This window comes from Syngnathus typhle, linkage group LG15 (assembly GCF_033458585.1).
Source record: "Syngnathus typhle isolate RoL2023-S1 ecotype Sweden linkage group LG15, RoL_Styp_1.0, whole genome shotgun sequence".
Lineage (NCBI taxonomy): Eukaryota > Metazoa > Chordata > Actinopteri > Syngnathiformes > Syngnathidae > Syngnathus > Syngnathus typhle.
The window spans coordinates 11214924-11227835 of NC_083752.1; the positions used below are offsets into that span (position 1 = coordinate 11214924).

Below are 12912 nucleotides of genomic sequence, written 5' to 3' on the forward strand. Positions count from 1 at the left end.
GTTTTTCTTCACCCAAAAACATTTGCGTTGTAATCTCATCGGATTGATTTTTTTTTTGTTTGAATTGATCGCCACATCTCCACACCGCAGAAGAAGTTGTCGCGGATGAGGCTCCGGCCTTGGCGGACGAGGCTCCGGCTGTGGCGCCGGCCTCAGCGGACAAGGCTCTGGCTGAGGCGCCGGCCTCAGTGGACGAGGCTCCGTCCTCGGCGGACGAGGTTCCGGCTGTCCCTTCCTACATATCGGAGCGCTACAAGGTTGGCCGCATGCTGGGCGACGGCAACTTTGCGGTGGTTCACGAGTGCGCCGAGCGCTCCACGGGACGCCATTACGCGCTCAAGATCATCAACAAGGGCAAATGTCGAGGCAAGGTCAGACACCGATCCCAATTTATTTAATCTGGTCTTGACCTTGTAGCTTGTCATCAAATAATGATGGCGAGACTCGGGTTTGCTTGCAGGAGCACATGATTCAGAACGAGGTGGCCATCCTGCGGCAAGTCAAGCATCCCAACATCGTCCTTCTCATTGAGGAGGTGGACACGTACAGCGAACTTTACCTGGTCATGGAGCTGGTCAAGGTCGGTGTAGGTTTACTCCTGTAGTGCCTCGCGCAACACTGTTCTTCCGAGCGATGAATTGCAAAGCGATCTTGATGGCCTCGCAGCGTTTGAATATGAAGGCTAGGCAGGGAGCGTTGGGCGTCGTTCAATAGGTGGTAAAAAGAAAAAAAAACAAGCGTTCATAAGGGGCAGCAAATAAAATGAAAACAGCCGGCGACCCAAAATTGCGGAACAGCATATGCCAGCATTGGTGGGACATGGCGCAACAAGTCCTGCCTGCCCAGTATGGAACCCTAGACCAACATGACAAACATTCTGGCCGTCGTGATACGCTTTGTCTTCAGGGCGGAGACCTGTTTGACGCCATCACTTCTGCCAACCGCTACACAGAGAAGGATGCCAGCGGCATGCTCTACAACTTGGCCAACGCCATCAGATACCTCCACAGCCTCAACATTGTGCACCGAGACATCAAGCCAGAAAACCTTCTGGTGAGGTTGTCCCAAGGTCAGCAGATCAATGCATACGAACTCGGCATCACGGCCACATTGCCACCGGTGTCATTTTCAGGTGTATGAGCATGTGGATGGTAGCAAGAGCCTCAAACTGGGAGACTTTGGTTTGGCCACAGTGGTGGACGGACCTCTTTACACCGTCTGTGGCACGCCGACATATGTAGCGCCTGAAATCATTGTGGAAACTGGGTGAGGTTTTTCAAAGTCAACGTATTTGTGGATGTAATTTGTGGTATCATTTGTACTTTCAAGTCTGTTTGACTCTCCTTTTTATTTCCGATCATCAGTATTTGTGGCTTCCTTTTCAGTTGCTTTAATTGCTTGTGCCTCTTTTGGCTTTAGCATTGTAGCATTGACTTGAAATGTGAGCGAGTGTGTTGTGACAGGTACGGGCTGAAAGTGGACATCTGGGCGGCCGGCGTGATCACTTACATTCTGCTGTGCGGGTTTCCGCCTTTCCGGGGGTAAGTGGCCAGCTGCCGTCGCTGCTCCCTCTGCTGGTGGCTGACATTGCTGCGCTGCTTTGCTTGCAGGAACAGCCAAGATCAGGAGGTGCTCTTTGACCAGATTCTGATGGCCCGGGTGGAGTTTCCTCTGCCGTACTGGGATGGCGTGTCCGCCGCCGCCAAGGTGAATGTGCTTTGAGAGACTCTGTGAACAATGGCACCACACCTTTTGTTTCTGGGTGTCAGGCGCTGATCGAATCCATGCTGGAGGTGGAAGTGGACCAGCGGTACACGGCCCTGCAGGTCCTAGAGCATCCTTGGGTCATCGTAAGACCGTTTATCTTGATCTTTGTTCAGATCTTCCCGTCTGTATTATTTTTTTTTGCACCTCGCATCAACCTTTGGTTTCATCTTTTTTTTCCCCGTCACGTCATGTGTAACTCCGGTCTCGGCGTCATTGACATTTTTGCATTCTGCAAACTCCTTGTTGATCAAAGACTTGCTTACCTCCGGTTCTGCTCGCCGGATGCAGGATGAAGGCCTTTGCGAGAATGACCGTCAACTGTCAGTCGCAGGAAAGATCAAGAAGCATTTCAACACCTCGCCAAAGGGCAGCGACAACGCGCAGGCGCACATTTGGGTAAGCGGCCTTGGCGCTGCGGAGTGGGCTTCCCAAGTCGCATTTCAAATTCCCGCTGGTGTTTTCAACTCAGTTTGGTTGGGTTGGATGTTGGGTGCCAAACTGGGCTGAGGGGCTAAAGTGGGCTTCCATGGTGGGTCCATGTTCAAAATAGAGTCAGGCATGCAAATGGTGTGTTCTTGTTATTTGTGTGTGTGACTCTGCCGTTGTGTGTTTGTGCTCAGTTGGACGGAAGCTTTTCTATGCAGAGATCCGGCTCGTTGGACTTCCACCGGCACCCGGCTATGTATTGGATCAGGTGGGCCGGGCCGGACCTTCGTTTCACGCGCGCACACACACAGACACACAATCGCCCCAAAAGGGCATTTTTCAACCAAAGTGTCTTCAAGGGCTGAAATTAAAGTCATCTTTTTCCCTTCAGGCCTCCCTTGTTGATAAGGAGAGGTCGCTTCTCGGATGAAGACGCCACCCGGATGTGATGACCTCTGCAAATCTGTCACAAAAAATGTCCCGCTCAAACGCCAGCCTCCCACGCGACTCTGATGACATCTCCATCAGCTCTGAAGAGGGCGGGAACCCCTTCGAGAAGTTCCTGTAGTAGTGAAAACTTTGACGCAAAAAAAAAAAAAAGCTGTACATGAGAGAAATCTTTTTTCCAAGAGGTGAACTTTTTTTGGTTGATTATATTTCATTTATCCACGTTGACTCATTTGTCATTCCCCTTTGGTGATGGAACATCCCTGGCAATATGGACCAATGAACTTCATCTTGTTTTTTCTTTTTTACCTGCAGCGTGTGTGTGTGTGTATGTATATGTATTAGGGGTGTAAATCGCGGGTTTTGTCACGATACGATATCATATCGACACAAAGAACTACGATACGATATTTGCCGATATCTTAAAGCCTGCTGCGATTCATTCACGATATATCACGATATAGTGCTCTACGATCGATATATATATTTTTTTAAATAAAAAATATAGAACAACATCCTGATTTATAACAATTCATACGCAAAATCAACAAGGTACTGCAAACTCTTTATTTAGGAAATTACAAGAGTATTGTAGTATACAAAGTGCTTATTTTAACACTGAACTTTGATGTTGTTTTTTCTTTAAATGTGCGGCGAGATTTGTGGTCCCTGAATATTTGATCACCGCATGGCAGGATTTACAAACTGCACGTGTCTTGTCCGTTGAGCCATCTTTTCTTTGGAATCCAAAGTGCTTCCAAACGAATGACTTGGGGTGTAACGATTCATCGATACACATCGATTAATCGTTACACCCCTAATACATATATATATCTATATATCTATATATCTATATATCTATATATCTATATATATATGTGTGTGTGTGTGTGTGTGTGTGTGTGTGTGTGTGTGTGTGTGTGTGTGTGTGTGTGTGTGTGTGTGTGTGTGTGTGTGTGTGTGTGTGTGTGTGTGTGTGTGTGTGTGTGTGTGTGTGTGTGTGTGTGTGTGTGTGTGTGTGTGTGTGTGTGTGTGTGTGTATATATATACATACATACATACATACATATTAGGGGTGTAACGATTCATCGATACACATTGATTAATCGATATAATGCTCTACGATTTATTGGCATCGATGCTAAACGTAAACATCGATTTATATCGCCGTGTTTGAATTCGGACATTAGACGCGACTTTATTTTGAAATCGAGTTCATTGTTGCTTGCTTCCTCTTTCCGGGAGCAGTGCGCGGCGTTGTGGTGTTGTGAGCAGAGCAGGCACGTGAAAGGGGAGTCGACAACTAGTACGCGGCTCCTGGGCTGGTGCTATGGCTAGTGTCCAAAAAGACGAGGAAATTTGCTCCCCTTTAGGCTTCAAGTCATTCGTTTGGAAGCACTTTGGATTCCAAAGAAAAGATGGCTCAACGGACAAGACACGTGCAGTTTGTAAATCCTGCCATGCGGTGATCAAATATTTAGGGACCACAAATCTCGCCGCACATTTAAAGAAAAAACACGACATCAAAGTTCAGTGTTAAAGTAAGCACTTTGTATACTACAATACTCTTGTAATTTACTAAATAGAGTTTGCAGTACCTTGTTGATTTTGCGTATGAATTGTTATAAATCAGGATATTGTTCTATATTTTCTATTTAAAAAGAAAAAAATCGATCGTAGAGCACTATATTGTGATATATCGTGAATGAATCGCAGCAGGCTTTAAGATATCGGCAAATATCGTATCGTAGTTCTTTGTATCGATATGATATCGTATCGTGACAAGACCCGCCATTTACACACCTACTGTCCGCACCTTTTTCTCTCGTTTTTCTCCTCCCCTCACCAATCGCGGTGGTGCCTTTTCGGGCAGTCGGAGAAATCAGCATTCACAAAAAAAATACATACAGCCTAGTTAAAAAAACACCAGAACGATCACCGTGACAATTGCGAACACACAAAGAAAATAAATAACTGGAACATCACTCAAACACCGGTGATCCCATTGAGAGTCCCACACCCTCCCCCACTTAAAAAAACAGTGTCATCCTGACCTAACACTCACATCAAGGTAACCAATTTACAGACCAAATAGTACGGAATAGACCGGTAAACCGGTGTGAAGCAAATTTTTTTTTTTTTCACATACCCTGACGAATATACATTGCAGTTGTGTATACTCCTGAAAAATTCAGTGTAAGCATTCAACCACCCAACATTTTCAACAACCAATTATAAGACCTGCATACACATGTGGCATTTGTCCATGTTCATGTTACAACCATGTTTGTCCGGTTCCTACATCTTCACAGTTGGCTGTATTTGCCACCTTCCATCAATGAACGACGAAATACATTGGTGGTATAGTTCAAATAAACAGCCAACTATGACGTCACAAATGATATATATAAACATAAGCATTCAACACCAAGGTCGCCAGAAACCCCTAACATCTAAACATTTAGTAGCTACTATCCTCTCTGTGAAAGTCGGTTGACCCAGCGTAGTGTAAGTCAAAATTTGTGGCTTCTGTCTTTCCCTTTTTGAGTACCACCTTCTCTCCTTTCCCGCTCTTGCGTCTTCGGACTCCGGCTCCTCGGATATATCACCTGCATCTGCAGTGTACTCAACTTCCCTACCAGATGGAGAAGGGACTATCTTGACCCGTTCCTCCTCCTCAGCTTGTTCGGAACGCTCTTCCTGCACGGAAGCATCTCTCGCGATCTGTGGGACAAATTCTACTGCAGTGGGGTCCAGCAAACGCAAGCCGTGCGGCTCATGGACAGACCATGTGTCAGCATCCAATAAGTTCTCATCTAGATCCACCTCACTTTCCACCTGCTGCATCTGTTGTGCCTTTGCTCTCCCATTTTCATCAAAGTGTCTTTGTTTTGTTTTTTTCTTTTCCACCATCTTATTTTCCTGTGGAGTTAGTGCAGTGCTTCTCAAATAGTGGGGCGCGCCCCCCTTGGGGGGCGCCGTGCTATACCTGGGGGGGCGCGTGTGACCCTGGGGAACAGGCTTTTTTTTTGCAGTACTAGAATAAAGTGTAATTGCGCATCTTCCCAGCAGGGGGCAGTGGCGCTCTCATTGTTACTTCTATGACGTTTGCGACAGTTCAACATTTTACGACTTACAAGACAAGTTAAGAAAGTCACGTTGGGGAGGGGGGGGGCGCGAATAGTTTTCTTCTTGCTAGGGGGGGGCGTAACAGAAAATAATTGAGAAGCACTGAGTTAGTGGAACAAAGTCACAGTGCAATAACAAATTCCTGTGTAAGATCTTTGTTCTGCCTGTGCCATTTTCTGGCTCTAACTCGAAAACTGGACTGTCCTCACCCTTTTGGTGTTTGATGACGTAAATCTTGTCTTCCCAATATGAGCGGATCTTTCCCGGACCTCCCTTCTCAACGACATTTCTGACAAGAACACGGCTGCCCACCTGAAGTGGTGGACCATAGATTTTCCTGTCGTACTGTCTTTTACCTCTATCGGCTGACTAAACTGCATTCCTGGAGGCGATGTTGTAAGCCTCAATCATCCTGCTCCTCCATTTTCCCACATAGTCTTGGTAGGAGCCCGGGCTTTCTTCCTGCTCAATGCCAAATAGAAGGTCCACCGGAAGCCTTGGTAATCTACCAAAAAGTAAGAAGAATGGTGAATAACCAGTGGTCTATATGATATATATATATATGTGTGTGTGTATATAAAAATGTATATATTAGGGGTGTACGTCGCGGGTTTTATCACGATACGATATATCGATACAAAGAACTACGATACTATATTTGCCGATACCTTAAAGCCTGCTGCGATTCATTCACGATATATCACGATATAGTGCTCTACGATCGATTTATTTTTTTAAATAAAAAATATAGAACAATATTCTGATTTATAACAATTCATATGCAAAATCAACAAGGTACTGCAAACTCTTTATTTAGTAAATTACAAGATTATTGTAGTATACAAAGTAGGGGTGTAAATCACGGGTTTTGTCACGATACGATATATCGATACAAAGAACTACGATACTATATTTGCCGATACCTTAAAGCCTGCTGCGATTCATTCACAATATATCACGATATAGTGCTCTACGATCGATTTTTTTTAAATAAAAAATATAGAACAATAACCAATTCATACGCAAAATCAACAAGGTACTGCAAACTCTTTATTTAGGAAATTACAAGAGTATTGTAGTATACAAAGTGCTTATTTTAACACTAAACTTTGATGTCGTGTTTTTTCTTTAAATGTGCGGCGAGATTTGTGCTCCCTGAATATTTGATCACTGCATGGCAGGATTTACAAACTGCACGTGTCTTGTCCGTTGAGCCATCTTTTCTTTGGAATCCAAAGTGCTTCCAAACGAATGACTTGAACTAAAGGGGCGCAAATTTCCTCGTCTTTTTGGACACTAGCCATAGCACCAGCCCAGTACCCGCGTACTAGTTGTCGACTCCCCTTTCACGTGCGTGCTCTGCTCACAACACAACACGCGCAGTGCGCTCCCGGAAAGAGGAAGCAAGCAACAATGAACTGGATTTCAAAATAAAGTCGCGTCTAATGTCCGAGGTCAAACACGGCGATATAACTCGATGTTTACGTTTAGCATCGATGCCAATAAATCGTAGAGCATTATATCGATTAATTGATGTGTATCGATGTATCGTTACACCCCTAATACAAAGTGCTTACTTTAACACTGAACTTTGATGTCGTGTTTTTTCTTTAAATGTGCGGCGAGATTTGTCAACCCTGAATATTTGATCACCGCATGGCAGGATTTACAAACTGCACGTGTCTTGTCCGTTGAGCCATCTTTTCTTTGGAATCCAAAGTGCTTCCAAACGAATGACTTGAAGCCTAAAGGTGAGCAAATTTCCTCGTCTTTTTGGACACTAGCCATAACACCAGCCCAGGAGCCGCGGACTAGTTGTCGACTCCCCTTTCACGTGCCTGCTCTGCTCACAACACAACAACGCCGCGCGCACTGCTCCCGGAAAGAGGAAGCGAGCATCAATGAACCGGATTTCAAAATAAAGTCACGTCTAATGTCCGAGGTCAAACACGGCGATATAAATCGATGTTTACGTTTAGCATCGATGCCAATAAATCGTAGAGCATTATATCGATTAGCAGTGGTCCCCAACCACCGGGCCGCCAAGCTGCACAGAAAAAAAAAAATATCGACGATCAATTAATTCAGGTCAAGACACTCGTCTCGGTCACGTGACATGTTTCCCTTGTCGAGCCCACAAAGCTAATATGTGGCGACAGGCTAACTAACCAGGCAATGAAGCATTCAAAACTGCTTCAACACATGGAGACCAAGCATCCTGCAATAAAAGACAAACCTTAATCACTTCGGGTGTCATTGTCTCCGATTACGTCTAGATGGGACCGGCTGGTTTCTGAGAAACAAACTCAGTGCTCCCACTAATTCAACGTAATGGTGAGTTTTATTTTTGTCATTTGTACTTGGTTTTATGTCAGTCGTATCATTTTATTTCGTCGTATTTATATATTTATTATAAATGTATTATTTATTTATTTATTTATTTATTTATTTATTTATTTATTTATTTATTTATTTATATACATGTATTATTTATTTCTATAAATGCCGGTCCGCGAAAATATTTCTGACATGTAACCGGTCCGTGGCGCAAAAAAGGTTGGGGACCACTGCTCTAGAGGACGCTCTAGCTCTAGCACATGAAGCTGACTGATGTGAAGAAGAAAAAAAGACAGACCTATTCTGTTTTCTGCCGTTCATTATACACTGGCGACAAAGATAATACAATAGAATGGAATGGAATAGAATATGTGCCAAATATTCTTCAGCTTTTTGGTTCATATAAAGTATACTGTTATGTGGGCAGTTTTCCACAATTACAATAATAGGATAAAATTAATGTAATCATCGTAATGGTAGCCGGACGTGACGTATTCAAGCAACTGCGTTAAACGTCACCGCGCAGAGTTGAAAATGCTTCTGGACGTACGTCGTAGGACTCTTTCCCTCCGCGCCGACAAAACTAGTCGGCTCGCTAGCGATACATTTTCCAACCTTCTTGCTCCTCCCTCCATTAATTAATTGATTAATTAATTAATAATAGTTTTTACAAAAAAAGAAGCTGGAGGTGGAGAAACTACCCCGTCGCCGAAGGCAAGTCGCGTCCGAGGAAGGCCTTTCGTTCTGTCACTCTTGTTTTGCAAGCTAGCCAGAGTTAGCTAAACGACTAACGCTACTTTCGCCGCTAGAAAGTTTTCACGGGCAGTCTCTTGGCGCACCTCGGTGCTTGCCAAGGACGAACAGAAATTCCGAAAGCGACGTTGTGTGACCCCAACGTAAGACAAAAGTCACTTTTTTGACATGGGTGCGATGAGTTGGGTGGGCGAGCTAACGTGCTAGTGAAAAGAATGGTACGGCATGCTAATGGCCACTGGGTGTGACGTCAACGGCTTTTAATCAGCTTTATTACATGAAAATACTCGCCGGCCAGTCAAATGAGTTATTTTAGCCATATATCTGGACACATTGAAATAGAGTAGTAAAGACAGAGCAAGTTGGCTCATGCTAAGCGTGAAGGGTTCACGGTTTCAGTTGGAAGGCTTCACGTTTGCTATTTAGGTTGTGGATGATCCGCATGAGTCTGGTGACTATTGGACCTTTTAAATGGCATGCCGATGATATGCGTGTTTTTTTCTTCTTCTCAACATTCTGTCAAAATTCTTAATCTCAAATTATGAGTCAAAAATTTGTGTGGCAGATAGCAGGTTGAAACTTCAAGCATTAATTAAAAAATATTGCCTTGGTTTAAAACCAACGTTATTTCTAATTGACAGTGCATAAACTGCACACACGGATTCAGATTCCAAGACTGGTTTTGTTATTCGGCAAAACAGCAAAAATGGTGAATGTTTTGAAAAGGTTGGGGTTTTGACGCACAATTGGCATGCTTTCACAGAGGACTCGAGAAATCACAAAATATGTGCAGTTGAGATGCCGGCTGAAGAGCATTGGGTCAGTTGAAAGTTAAACAAGGTCTTAATGATTCATTGATGATCCAAATAGTTGGATACTCATTCATTATCGTTTTAAAGTCCGCTTTCCAGGCACCGCTGGGTTGGACTGGATTCTCAATATGGCTTTCTTCCACTGGGGACGGTCCATGGCCATCTTGTGATTGAGAATCCTATACTGAGAAATTTTTTGGAGCAAAACTTTTTACAGCCGGATGCCCTTCCTGACACCAACCCAAGGGGAAATTGATTTTCTGTAGGGGTTGACTCCCTTAGCCCATTCCTCTCCCGAGGAGCCCACTGGGCAGTGGTACTATTTAACCCATAGTTGGGGGCTGGTTCGTGGGCACCAGGGCGTGTCCACACACCGGTGGGCGTGCGTGCCGCATGTCTAGGGGCCAAATCTCCTCCGAGTCCCTTGTAGTTTAGCCTGGGTCCGGGTTGTACCCAGTTACCATGTGTCGCCATAAATAGTTGGATACTCGAGTTGTTAAAATGTTATCATATTACATCGCGTGCAAATGGATCCAGTACCATTTCTAGCAGGATCACTGCTGTAAAAGGCCTCTGGTCGGACCCCGTTTCGTAGCGTTGGTGTGTCTCCGTTGACTAGTCATGTGATGACAAAAGGAGAACACTACGGCGGGAGTGTTTAGGAAACAAAATATGATGATGACTGGTCTTTTGTTTGTGTGCAGTGAACCAGTGCTGGCCCGCTAGCAGGGTAAGATGTTCAACAAGTCATTCGGGACTCCCTTCGGCGGAGGCTCGGGGGGGTTCGGCACTTCGTCCACCTTCGGGCAGCAAAGTAAGTCTGTCCACCTTTCGTCAACTCGAAGGTTTGCCGTGGTCGGACATTTGGACGAACGGGTTCACTATGAGCATTCATGTGACGCTCTGACGGACGGCGGGGTTGGGGGGGGAGCGATTCCTGTCGGGCCCATGGGCGCATATTTTTTGTTGTCTTTTTTGTTTTTGTTCTGGGCATGATGGGCGACGTCAGCGTGTGCTCTGTGTGCAGACGCGGGCTTTGGGACCACTGGGGGGTTCGGTACGTCTGCGTTTGGAGCGACCACCAACACCGGAGGGCTCTTTGGCACCGCACAGAATAAACCTGGTTGGTGGACTCACTTGTCGCGCCGCCTTGCCGCCCGTGCATGGAGCTTCACGCCCGCTCGCCTCCTCTTCCTCCATCCAGGCGGCCTGTTTGGCTCCAGCACATTCAGCCAGCCGCCGACGTCATCCACCAGCACCAGTTTTGGCTTTGGTGCTCCAAGCGCCACGTCCTCCGGCCTGTTTGGTAACACGGCGGCCGGGAACACCGCAGCCGGCGGGCTCTTCTCGCAGCAGAGCAATGCTTTCAGCGCCAACAAGCCTGCATCCTTCGGAAGTGAGTGGTCTCTGTCGCCAAATCGGCCTTTGTGCTTTTTGTGGGCTCACGGCACATGTGTGCCCAAACGCAGGCTTCGGGACCGGCACGAGCAGTGGCGGGCTCTTTGGCTCCACCAACACCCCCTCCAACCCTTTTGGAGGCACCGCATCGCTGTTCGGAGGCTCGGGCTTCTCGGCGACGCAGCAGCCCGGAACCACGGTCAAGTTTAACGTGAGTAAATGGAGCTGAAAGGTGGACTCAGGATGCCTTTTCTCTTCACATGTAGCGGGGTTACGGAACCAAAATGTTGGCACCAAAGTCACTCTCCTGCTTGATGGTTTTCCCAAAAAGCTGGTTTTGTTTGTTGATGTGATAGAATTTCCCCAAACTTAGCTAACAAAAGCTGACTAAATGGACAAAGGTGGACGCAGCCTGTGAAAAAAAGGGTTTCTTTTCTTTAACGTGGTTCTTTGTAAGCATACAACACAATATTGTGCGAGTTGTCAAGGCTCAGGTGGTCTCAAACGACTGGCAATGTGGGGGTGGTCTATGCCACTCGAATGCTAGTCCGACATAAGTGTCCACCAGTGCCATCTTTTTACTTGATCTCGCACTCAGGCTCCAACAGGGAATGACACTATGGTGAAAGCCGGCGTGACCACCAACATCAACACCAAGCATCAGTGCATCACCGCCATGAAGGAGTATGAGAACAAATCCCTGGAGGTGAGCGAGCGAGCCAAGCAGAGTCCAGTGGTAGTCCAGCTCGGTTTCTGACGGTTTTGCTTTTGTATTTGCGCCGCCGCAGGAGTTGAGGCTGGAGGACTACCAGGCGGGACGCAAGGGCGCCGCCAACCAAATGCCTACTGCCGCGGGCGGCCTGTTTGGCGGCGGCACCGCTGCCCCCGCGTCTGGCCCCCCCGCCGGCCTGTTTGGCTCGGCGGTGTCCAACAACAACTTTGCGTTTGGACAGAACAAGAGCACCTTTGGTCAAGGTGAGTTGAGCGTCGGTGGGCAATGGGGACTTGCCTAGTGCTCACTCTAGCTGTCTTTACCCCCTTCAGCCTCAACGGGTGGCTTCAGCGGCACCACGGGGGGCCTCTTTAGCCAACCAAACCAGCAGCAGGCTGGCAGCCTCTTCAAGCCCTTCGGTCAGACCACCACCACGCAGAGTGGCGGCTTTTCCTTCGGCAACACCAACACCATGGGCCAAGCCAGTACCAGTACCATGGTGAGAAGTTCAAATGCTCACGTCATCTGCCACCTTTTTTTTTTTTTTTTTTTTACCCCTTCCATGTTTTGGGGCCCAGTCAGAAGCAGCCCTGGCCCTCCGTATCCGTGGTATCAACCAATGGAATGATTATTTCATATTTCTCACCTTCCTACAGTGGACACCACTTTTGTCTGGTGGTGTTGCAATCTGGTGGCGCATCCCTATTCTCGACGATGAGATTAGGGATGCGATCCATGCGACCTACGCGTGCGACCATGTCATTGGCTTTTGGGCCAGGGCTGACGATCAAGCATTCGTAACAGAGCATCAGCAGTCAAAGTTTGGGTTGTGATTTATGTCCCGTGAGTTTTGCTTCCCTTTTCTTGGGGGGCACGTGTATGTACATTTGTACACTGCTCACCTCCGAATTTCTTCCGCCATGTCCCAGGGTTTGTTTGGCAACACGGCTGCGTCACAATCAGGTGGCTTGTTTGGCACTGCCCAGACGAGCGCCTCCACCGGCTTCGGCGCCGCCGGCGGACTCTTTGGCCAAGCTGGCACCGGCTTTGGGAGTGTGGGTGCTCAGGTGAGAGCCGCTGGCAGAAAAGCCCGGGAGCGCGACGATCCACTGCTGACGTGCGTGGCATTGC

At 46.8% G+C, this 12912-nt stretch overlaps 2 protein-coding genes and 1 long non-coding RNA gene across 20 annotated transcripts in view; 2 read left to right on the forward strand and 1 right to left on the reverse strand.

Annotated features, from left to right (window-relative positions):
- The window catches only part of LOC133168486 (serine/threonine-protein kinase DCLK1-like), an 80437-nt gene extending 76744 nt beyond the window's left edge, over window positions 1–3693 (forward strand). For 14 of the 15 annotated variants that reach the window (XM_061300088.1, XM_061300094.1, XM_061300095.1 and 11 more), the window contains 10 exons: window positions 91–371; window positions 461–580; window positions 907–1053; window positions 1133–1266; window positions 1464–1541; window positions 1611–1707; window positions 1770–1850; window positions 2056–2163; window positions 2388–2461; window positions 2585–3693. In XM_061300088.1, the coding sequence (XP_061156072.1) occupies window positions 91–371; window positions 461–580; window positions 907–1053; window positions 1133–1266; window positions 1464–1541; window positions 1611–1707; window positions 1770–1850; window positions 2056–2163; window positions 2388–2461; window positions 2585–2642 (1178 nt within the window). In that variant the 3' untranslated portion in view covers window positions 2643–3693. Of the gene's footprint in view, window positions 1–90; window positions 372–460; window positions 581–906; window positions 1054–1132; window positions 1267–1463; window positions 1542–1610; window positions 1708–1769; window positions 1851–2020; window positions 2164–2387; window positions 2462–2584 lie in introns of all 15 variants that reach the window. The other variant, XM_061300086.1, reaches the window with a different exon arrangement.
- Window positions 3694–5876: 2183 nt separating this feature from the next.
- Window positions 5877–8167, reverse strand: LOC133168279 (uncharacterized). The gene is made up of 2 exons (XR_009718179.1): window positions 8006–8167; window positions 5877–6274 (listed from the first exon to the last, which is right to left on the reverse strand). It is a non-coding gene; the product is annotated as an uncharacterized LOC133168279 (long non-coding RNA).
- A 446-nt stretch (window positions 8168–8613) lies between these two features.
- nup98 (nucleoporin 98 and 96 precursor) overlaps window positions 8614–12912 on the forward strand; it is a 43530-nt gene continuing 39231 nt past the window's right edge. For 2 of the 4 annotated variants that reach the window (XM_061298746.1, XM_061298750.1), the window contains exons 1-8: window positions 8614–8820; window positions 10376–10485; window positions 10699–11067; window positions 11141–11280; window positions 11668–11775; window positions 11858–12044; window positions 12114–12280; window positions 12711–12848. In XM_061298746.1, the coding sequence (XP_061154730.1) occupies window positions 10407–10485; window positions 10699–11067; window positions 11141–11280; window positions 11668–11775; window positions 11858–12044; window positions 12114–12280; window positions 12711–12848 (1188 nt within the window). In that variant the 5' untranslated portion in view covers window positions 8614–8820; window positions 10376–10406. The other 2 variants (XM_061298748.1, XM_061298747.1) reach the window with 2 other exon arrangements.